Raw genomic sequence first — 10,429 nt, 5'->3', positions numbered from 1 at the left:
GGCGCCCCGGCTCCGACAAATCGCACGGGAGTCCTTCGTGCCTCCCGCCGCGGGACCAGCCTCGGACTCGCACGGAGGACGTAGGAGCGGTCGGAGTGAAATAACAAAGCCGCGGTGGGCAGTTCAGCAAACGCGCCGTAGCCGCGGCGCGGGAGGAAGGGAGTTTCGCCTCACCGAGCCGGTCTAACGTTTAGCATCTTACTTTTAGGCACGGCTAATTCACCCACAGAAATTGCAGAACGGGAGTGAATAAACTTTATTAGATCCCACAGAAAAATAATCCGTGACAATTCTAAAAATACACAAAGTTAAACAGAAGGAATGCTTTGAAGACACGACAGTTAAGCAACTATTTAACAAGAGTTAATTAAAAAAAAAAAAAAATGACACGAGCAAGGAATACCAAGTCCGGTCATAAAAAAGTTATTTCACTTAATTCGCATCCAAGGACTTAAAAAAAAAAAAAAACCACAACAGTTTGCATCAAGAGATGAAAGACATTTGTCATTTAGAAGACACTCAGGAATGAGAGTACTTCAGCTCAGCAGGCTGACACCTTCCTTCAATCACATCTGAGTCGCTCTTTCTAGACTTTTTGCAGCATCTTTTAGTTTTCCAACTAAATCCTAAGAGATGAAATACTGTCTTAGGATAAACACGTTTTTTAAAAGGTCAGCTAGAGGAACAGAATATTTGTTTTACAGAGAGAGAGAGAGAGGCAAGGGAAACCAGCACCTTATACCACAAAGAAACGTTGCAACTGATGAACAATGCCAGCAAGTAATTAAATAGCTCCCTATTTTACAATGTAGTAAGCAAAGTGGGAACTGAAGGAAAACACCTTTTAACATACGTTATCTACTAAAATAGATCACTACTCTTAACACGTAGATTTTATCGGTATCGTTAAGATGGCCAACGCTGACATTTGCTCTAGGCTTTGAAGTACTATATACATTTCTAAAATACTGAAAATATTTGGAGTGCTATTTTGTACTAGGACCGTTCTCCAGCCAAAGCACATCAGGTTTAACTAAGTCAGCAAACCAATTAAAAACACATTATTAAGAAAAGGACGACTTTTGAGGCACACGTTAGAAAAGCAGAGGTGTAAACCTGAAGTTTTAATATCTTGCTTTTCCTCTCCCCCCAACCCCTCTTCCCAATCCTCCACAGTTTGGTCACTTCCAAGCATTACAATACCTCTATTGTTCAGTTACACATTTAAATCGCTAAACAAAGATCAACGTTTGTTTCAGTACATTTCTTACATGTCATTAACACCACTGAAGAGCCTTCAGCTCGTTCTCTATTTTTAATCATGACACACTTAAATCATTGAACCAGGTTCTTTAATCATTTCTCTAAAGCACGGGGAAATCAGAGTTTCAGAAAAATGATGTATGTCCTCCCATATATATATATATATTACAGTTATGAAAACAGACAAAATATTTATGCACGTATGTAAAACACTCCCCATGCAACTAAAATCAGTTACTTTGCAACTTTATTTGAGTCGACAGGAAAACTACACTTGGATAATTTTTATAGAAGATTCTCCCCTACCCTCCCGGTCCTGGGTTGTTTGTTGTTTTTTTTTTTTAATAACAGTATATATAATTTCATTTTGATTGGCAAGTTGTTAAAAAGTTTACATACACAACTAGAGGCAAGCATAGAAACAATGATGAAGGAAAGAAGTACCTGTAGTTGTTCCATCGTGCAACTAAAACTAACATCTGGGTGTGATCCTGAATCACTGTTCTGAAGAAAAAAACAACCAACAATGCATGTTTTATTAAAAAAAATATCGTGAAATTGCATTTTTTCCTCTGAGGGTGCTGGGAATACAGTACCTCTACGTTTAAGGTCACCAAGTAGGAAGGCTGGTAAGTTTTATGAAGTTGATTGCTCTAAATTAAAACCAAAGAGCATAGAAAAAAGTCAGGTCTCAGCACTGAAACAGACTGAAGAGACACCTTGATGTGTTAAAATTACCTTGATCTGATACTCCAAGCGCCAAGACACATCAGTTATATGGAGAGGAGATCTGCCTATGCTGAAAGACACAACAGTTACAAGTTCCCTACACTAAAAGAAAACGTCATTTTCTCAAGCTGTCCATTAATAAAGAACTTTTTTATGATCCTTGTAATGTCTTTTGAAAAATTCAAAAAGTTTCTTAAGAGTAGAATTCTGAAAGGAGCAAGATAAATTTCAAGAGCTGTTGTCTGAAGTTTGTTAAAAATGTAGAATTTTTTTTTTTTAATGGAACAATATTTCTTCATCACCTAAAGTATGCACAGGTGTTTCCCAGGACAGCTTCAAAGTAGCTGAAATTGAAACTATCTATCTGTGCTCACTGATTGACCTACCTTCCCAATAGGATTTCCAATGCATCCTTGTTTTTCTGGGGAAAAAAAAAAAAAAAATTGCTAGATTCAATAAATCCCTGTGAGAGAAAGAAAACATAAATATGTTAAAATTGGTTTAAAAACCTGATATTCGGTGCAAAATTGTTCTATTCTCTCTTTGTCCAGTTTACAGTCCTCAAGACATGTGCTACAGGGAGAAAGAATTTATTAGTTTTCTGTTAACTTGGCAGTACAGTTTAAAGTAACAACCGCTAGAGAAATGGGGTAGCTTCAAAGTATTAGTACCTTATAGCAGATATGTCGGCTTTCTGCTTTCCTGCCTCCAGAATACACGTTGCAGCCGCAGCATGGCAATGTTTTAATACCATAGGGTCAATATCTTTCAGGTCTGGATCGTCTAAAATAAATGAATTACTGATGACACACTTATTTGCCAAATCCCCGCACACGGCACCAAGAGCTGCTGCGCGCCCTTTGAACGGGATATCTTTCCCACAAAAACCTCAAAATGAAACACATTTGGTGTTTTAGAGCGAAAGGACGGAGCAAGCAGGCAAGGTGTGAGGAGGAGGAGGAGAGGGGCTGAAGCACTGGCTGCTGCAAGCCGTACCAGGCGGGGCTGCCCGGCGATGCACGCCCCGCCGCCTCTCCATCTCCTTCCCATTAAAAAAAAGGAGGAGGAGGAAAAAAAAAAAAAAAAAAAAAAAGAAGGAAAACCTCAATTTCCTTTCCAAGCCCCGTCCGCGCTTCTCGCAAGCCCGTCGCCAACGCCGAGGAGCGGAGCCGGAGCCCTCGGCCAGGCGGGGGACCGGGGCTGCCCGCCGCCCCCGGCCGCGGACACCGGCGGCTCCCTCCGTCCGCGGAGGCGGCGGCGGTGTCATTAACACCACCGAATTAATTGCACCGCCCTATACTCTCAAGCCGGGCTTGCCGCGGGAAGCGTCCACGCGCGAAAAAAGAACCAACCAAACACGCTCGCAGCGGAAAAAGCCGCCTCCTCGCCCCGCCACGCGGACACGAACGCGCGGGGGACCCCGACCCCCCCCCCCCCCCCAAAATAATTTTGGACGGGTTTTAGCTGTAATGAAGCAGGCGCGCATTAGCGATGACACCCCGCGCAGCGGCACCCTGGAGCCGTCCACGGGTGACGCTCCGGGTGGGAGCCGCCCCGTGTGTGTGTGTGTTCGGGGGGGTGGGGGTGGACACCGGGCAACGCAGCACGGACACGCGCGTGTAGACGCGGAGACACGCGTGGCGACGCCGGAGGAAAGAACACGGCCCTCACCGCCCCCACGCCTCCTCCCCCCACGCCTTACCCAACCCGCTTTGAGGGTGATGGAGGAGGCTGCGGAAAGCGGCGCGGAGGAGAGCGGCGTAAGGACGGCGGGGAAAACGGCGGGGGTCACCCAACAACCGCCACCCGCCCTGCGCGTACGCCGACAGCTCCATTGTGGGCGCCGTGACCTTCGACACGCGCCCACGTGACGCGCGCGCAGCTGATCGCCGCGACGAGGCGGAGCCGCCGCCGTGGGGCGGGCGGGAGCGGCGGGGGGGGGAGGCAGGCGAACGGCGCCCCCTCCCGCCCCCCCCCCCCCCCGCGTATTTTGCGCGCGTGTGGCGGAATGCCCCCTCCCCCCCCCCGCCCCAAGTCCTTGGGGTTTGACGTGAGAGGTGATGCTGTTTCTGACCGAATTTGGGGCGTGTTTAGCTCGTCAGGGCTTTTTATTTCTTTAAAAAAAAAAAAAAAAACAAAACAACAAAACCCCACATGGTAAAAGCGCTTATATCTCCTCAAATCCCTATAGTCCTTTTATCTCAATACAGCTTTAAACTGCATCTGTCGGTGGGGAGCTTGAGAGTCTGCAAATTTTGAGCGATGCGTTTCTGCAGACCTGCCGCCCGCTAACTTAAAACATCAGAAATAGAGTCTTATCGCTTTCCCCGTCAGTTATTTTGCTTCTGAAATATCTACCTTCGATATGTGTATCGCATGGTATTCCCCCCCCAACACCCCGCCCCAATGTTACGCGTATCAAACCACATGGTTTTTTTCCCTATGGTTATGGCCAGCTGAAACGCGAGCTTACAATCAAAATAATTTTGTAACTAAAATTGGTGCAGCATTTTGGTAAAGGCTTTGCACGTTTTGGCATACATAAAGTAGTGACAGATCGGCAATACAGCCTTCACTGGTGATTTAGTAAAGATGTACAAATGCTACCTAAAAACATCTCCATGTTAAGCTAATCAACGCCTAATGTGAGGCATTAACCTGTTGCATTAACATTTTATTTTGCACGTATTGAAACATTGCCATAGTCGCCCCCCCCCCAATCTTAATATTTTACAAATAAACAATGAAGTTACATGTGTTTATATCTCAGCTGTGGACCAAATTAGGACTGAACTAATAAAACACAGGTAAAGGCCTTACTGTGCCACATGAAGTATGATGTATATGACCTTTGGAGTTGAAGTATGCAAAATGTTTTAGATATCCCCTTTTTCTTCACGCGTGGCTATTCTGAACAGACAAGAACGTTTCTGTGTAATCTTGCCTTCTTTATTGAACGTGAACATTTCTTAAAGGGAAATTCAATGTTGAAAGCTGCTCAGCCTAAAAAAAATGAGTAGAAGCTGAAGGCCTCTGCCAGATTAATGATTTTGAAATAACACCTATATAATGTCAAAAAGGTAGTCCTTTTTTTCCTGCTACAGATACATATTGGACAACACAAAGTGCAAAACCAACCGACTTCACAAATTATTGCCAAATATGTCAAATAGTGTACAAAAAGAGCAGAGCATTTTCCCCTCTAAATTTTTAAAGTTACTTGTCTTACTTAGTGTTGCTAATAAGAGCAGGTCAGATAGCAGTACTTATAAAGTATAACATTCCAGAGTAACTTAATTTAGAATAGCCAGTATAGTCTGCTCTTTTGATCATCTGCCGACCTGTGCTGCAATCCATTTACAGGTTGACGGCACTGTCAGAGGACTGGACTTCTTACTAGGAAAGTGCTTTGAACGAATGGATTTCATTTCATCTGAACTATTCACAGTAGCTGACTGGTAGCTGATTTAATCAAAAAGCTGTTCGGAATTTTGTATCTGTATCCATAGCTCTCACTAATTACAGTCAGTCATCTAAGAGCTCAGTCCGGCTTTGGAGGCCAGTTCAAGTTTTGTTGCTGTAAGAATGGTAAGATTAGGCTTTATCACATCTCACTGCATCACGTTCTATGTTTACTTGAATCACACTACCTTTGAGATCATCACTGGATTTTTTTCTTTTCTTTTTTACTTTTTGTGATATTATTATAGTTCTTTTATGCCAATCCAGCTGCCCACTTGGCAGCGTGTGCGTCTCCTTCGGTACGGACACAGAGCACGGGTGATCGGGTGATTCTGCCTTCTCAGTTTCCTGGCACCGTGGGTTGTCTGGTCACTGTGTTGTAAAAACACGTGTTTGTATACCTATGTCTCAATTATGCCCAAGTTAAGGTCAAAAGGAACATCATACTGGCTACAGGATCAGGCCCTTAATTCTAACACACTGTGTACATGCAATATTAAGCCTCATGACACTGCGAAGGATGAATGCTTAGACTTTTGTTGTGTGATCTGAAGTAATATCACTAGCCTGATACTTTAGCATGAAAATTAATACTGCTGAACTGATGAACTCTGAGCTTCAGAGTTCTGGCTGACAGAAGTCCTGGTAATTTTTATTTTGCCAGAAACAAGAAAAGCATGGCAACAGGCAGGTGGGTTAACAAAATAAGGCTTTCTCTATCTTTTGGTATGGTTGTCAAATACAGACACGATACCCAAGAAGAGACAGCATAAAATGGAGGAGAAGAAAAAACATAAAATGGAGGAGAGGACAAAGCTCTGAGCTGTAGAATTACAAAGGTAAAGAGACCAAGGCTATAAAAGAGGATAGTCACCCCAAAAAAGTTAGAAATGTACACATATGGCATGATCGCACGTTACAGAAATTTATTCTTCAACATCCCCATATCGTTTATAGCATATTGCAACCTATAAATTAAAATCTAGCTTTAGAGGTAAAGCAACTGCTAAAGATTCATTGCAAGATTAAGTAGTACATGTAAGTTTAACTAGTTTTCATCACAAAATTTATATTTTCAATTCTCGTCCCGAACCCCTCAGCCTGACTTTTTTTCTTTCTCTCTTTCTCCCTCCAAAAAGGACATGAGATAGATTCAGACTGTCATATTGCTATCAGATTTTTTCACTTGTCCATAGTGTATACACATTTTAAAACTGTTCATTACAATTTCCAAGAGGAAGATAACTGTATATTGAACAAAGAAATGATTAAGGAAATGCATTAATACTTGAATATTAATTAATCAGGGAAACAAACTACCTCAGTCCATGCAGGCTCGTATTTTTTACAGCTTGCACTTTCTTAGTCAAAACAAAATAATGCAGCTGCTCAAAATAAAGGGAAATCACTTAGTGTGTCCAGAGGACTAATTCATAAAATTTAAGAGTTGGCATTTTTTCTTCTGTGTATTGCTCTTCACAGAATTAAAAGACAGTAATTTAAGATGATATTCCAGTGTTAATTTTCTGTGGAATTATTACTGACTTCCAAGAGTTTCATCCACACATTAATGGAATGCCCCTAGAACTTTTCTTTTAAGTCAGTGTCGAGTATTTTTTATTATGAAATATATTTTACTGAATAAAATATTTGAAGCAGATAAGAACAGTAAAGAATAAGTAAAAATTTGCTACAAAATCTATTTCTTGCTGAATTCATATCTGAAGAAAAAACATGATACTCATGTATCAGTCAGTGACATGATCATAGCATCAAAGAAAAGGAGTCTGCATACCCCAAAAGACCCAGGAAAATTTCTCTCATCTCACAGGCACAAAAGTGCAATACAGTAAATAAAATACTGCCTTGAACTAAGCCATTATGTGGATTATTTATTTGGTATGATTGCTGTAGACAGTCCTCATATCTGGTGAAAGTGCAGTACTTGTCACATGTTTTAAAAAATATTTTTTACTTCCAGAATTTTTTTGTATGTATTAATTTCAATAAATGCATTGTTTGGCTACAGACAAGGGCTATTCAATAAAACATACTTTGTTTGCTCACAAATAGTTCTGATTAACAGTTAAGGAAATTAGCTTTTTAATGAAATATGTGAAAGCATTGATTTATTTCAGTAAGGTAAAACCTATAGTAGCTGAATACATTTTTGATTTAATATTTTTTATTCTAAGTTTAACCTGAAAAAAATTTTTGCTACTAGGCAGTATTTCTGGAATTAAGTGACATTCATTTATTAAAAAAGGACTTCTCTATTTACCTTTTGATTAGCTTTCTTCTGACTTGTTTTAAGCTTCTATTTGTCAAAACTTAAAATCTTCTGATTTGCCCCTCATACATGAAAAGAGCCACATCCTCATAGGCTGTAAAAAAAATAATAAAAAAAACCTTAGAGCTTTCACATTTAAATTATACACTTTTAAGCTCTTAATATTTCAGTCCTTATTTAAGTACTCAGGAATAGAGGCAACCAGAGAAGTACCACTTGTTTAAAACATCATCACTCCTCTGATTTCTAACAGTTTGGGAAAATCTTACAAATTAGGAAAGTTCCATTTTCACCTTATTTTACTAAAACATATATCAGATCAAAACTCTAAAATTTTTATTTTAATTTATATTTTATTATTTCTTGTCAAATAAAGAAAATCACAAGGAGAATTTGTACACTTTATGTCTAAGATCACATAAAAAACTGAGTAAGGATTTAAGCATCTGAGCAAGCATCACTGTGATGTACTAGATAGTGCATCCTCCAGGACAGCAGCTTTGTCTTTTGGGGTGTTTTAACATATTTTGAAGTCCTTCTAATTAAGTGAAAGTCCTATATTTACTGAATTTTCAGTCATTCTCTTTCTCTCACAGAGAAATAAAGCTATGTAGATCATAATGTGTTTGCTCTTTCTTAAGATAAAAGTCTAGTGTCTTTGACTAAATTTGTGAAGGTGTATAAATGAGGCCTACAGAAAAGATGTCTCCTTTAATGTCAGATGGAGAAATACAAAGATTCCTGCTGCTTTAGTGGAACTACTACTGTAATTCCACGTCTAGTCCTGTGTCACAGATGAACATAGTTTGTCATACTTACAAAAATACTAGGAAATACTTTTTAGTGATTATATTGCTATTCTGTCTTTGTAAGCAACATTTATTGGTAGTAGCTTTTAAACAGAAATTTTTGCTACTTTTCAAATGACCTGACATCATTTACAAATATTTCAAAGTTGTACCTACTGCTCGTGCTACTCAGGCAGCACTCAGTTACAGACATCACACATGGTACCCAAAGTTCTTTACATTTAGCCTTATTTTTTAGATACATTGAGAGATGCCTAATCTGATGGGCTTTTAAACAGTAAACCAAATATATTTGAAATTTGTCAATGTTTTAAGTAAGCTTTTTTACATGTTTATACACTCGATAGTAAGATTGTAGCCTTGCTGGTGGAAGCCTGTAAGGAGGATATTATACTCTATTGTCAAGAAGCATTCACAGTCTGTCACATTAGTGCTGGAGATGTGTATAGAAGGGTAATTATTATAAGCTGACATCCAGCAAATGTAAGTAAAAATGGATAAACCTCAAAGGAAAATTAGGCTGTATGTTTTAGGTACTATTTATCTCCAGATGTTTAATGTCAGGACACTAAATTGTTATTTAGCATAGCACCTAATTGGTAAAATAATTTTTGTATTTATATAACAAACAGATGTGTGATTTTCTTACCTCTGCATTTAGTTAGCTTCTCATCAAGGTAGATAAATACAGAAATACAAACAATGAGTTATCAGTAATCCAGTATTTAAAGAGATACATGGTATAACATTTTAAATTCTCTTTATACAGTTCAGCAGTACCAAGCAGCAAAAGTATCTAAATCTGCTAACGTAATATGCAGTTTTCATAAAATAATTAGTTGGAAGAGATATTACAGCAAGAACATGCACTACATGGCATTTTTTGCTAGAATTAATCCTGCTGTTTCATGAAAACGTTTGATTCTGGTCATAAAGCAAGGCTTGCATGCCAAAATGATAGATGCCTTAAAAGAAGCTTTGATAAATAAAATCCTGCAGACCTTGGCATTCAGAGTTCCCTTTTGGCAATAGCGAGGAATGGCTGAGTAATAGTTAGGAAACGGACTTATTTAAGATGGTTTATTGCATGTAAAGATATTAGGGCTAGATCTGCAGCTAGTGTAAATCAGCATATCTGCCTCCAAATTACTTATATTGCTTTGTGTCAGCAGAGAATCTGGCCCATATCCATTATCTAGAGGGAATATCAACTACTACAAAGCATACTTATCTAACCAAAAGCAAACGTAGTGTGCATAGCTCATTGATGTTTCTTGTAACACTTATGTTAACCTTTATAATGTGATAAAAATCTGGCACAGTTACGTATGGTTGCAAATGATCTTGCTTTGATAATATCAACAATTATAAATTAGCATTTATTGCTTTTAATACTGCTTCAAATTACATTGATAAAAGCTTAACTTGATATTGATGAGAGGACTAGTAATTTAGGACCTTGCTGTTACTCTAATTAACTTTACTGGGAGCAGGATTAGGCCTCTTCTCTGAAGCAGATCTGCCTATCAAAGTAGTATGGAGGTTTTTTCTTTATATAGTGTATTTCTTGTGTTCTCTTTTGGTGAACGTATTTCATATCTAGTGACGACCACATTTTACAGAGCCACTCTAAGTTTAGACTCCTGGCTTTAACATATAAACAAGCGTGCTATTCAACCCAGTAAAATCACCGAGAGTGAAGTTCAGATGCAGGCTCTGCAGAGTCCAAGTTAAAAGTTTTAGTTGAAAAGACTGCCCTGTGAGACTCAGAATAACATAACAAACCCTGGCTCATTCTTAATTTGTTTGGCTCAATTAATGAAAGAGGAAGTTTACCAATTATCAGAATTTTGAGCAGTAAACACTGGGTCTAAAT

General features: G+C 39.3%; 1 protein-coding gene across 1 annotated transcript; it reads right to left on the bottom strand.

Annotated features, from left to right (window-relative positions):
* Window positions 1-232: 232 nt before the first annotated feature.
* COMMD3 (COMM domain containing 3) lies at window positions 233-3,879 on the bottom strand. Its single transcript, XM_030009846.1, has 8 exons — window positions 3,695-3,879; window positions 2,664-2,775; window positions 2,502-2,565; window positions 2,379-2,413; window positions 2,002-2,062; window positions 1,860-1,916; window positions 1,708-1,767; window positions 233-626 (listed from the first exon to the last, which is right to left on the bottom strand). Exons 1-8 carry the CDS (start codon window positions 3,825-3,827, stop codon window positions 567-569), a joined length of 582 nt encoding a protein of 193 aa, XP_029865706.1. The 5' UTR covers window positions 3,828-3,879; the 3' UTR covers window positions 233-566.
* Between the last annotated feature and the right edge of the window lie 6,550 nt (window positions 3,880-10,429).

Source organism: Aquila chrysaetos, chromosome 3 (genome assembly GCF_900496995.4).
Source record: "Aquila chrysaetos chrysaetos chromosome 3, bAquChr1.4, whole genome shotgun sequence".
Taxonomy (NCBI): Eukaryota; Metazoa; Chordata; class Aves; order Accipitriformes; family Accipitridae; genus Aquila; species Aquila chrysaetos.
Note: the sequence above shows the minus strand (reverse complement) of the source record. Positions and strands in the feature narration are given on the sequence as shown.

Excerpts from the sequence above, each read along its gene's own strand:
- COMMD3 (XM_030009846.1), bottom strand. The coding sequence starts at position 3,827 with ATGGAGCTGTCGGCGTACGCGCAGGGCGGGTGGCGGTTGTTGGGTGAC. Across the intron at positions 2,566-2,663 it reads GCCGACATATCTGCTATAAG|CACATGTCTTGAGGACTGTA; the intron begins GTACTAATACTT and ends TTCTCCCTGTAG. Across the intron at positions 1,917-2,001 it reads GCTTGGAGTATCAGATCAAG|AGCAATCAACTTCATAAAAC; the intron begins GTAATTTTAACA and ends GTTTTAATTTAG.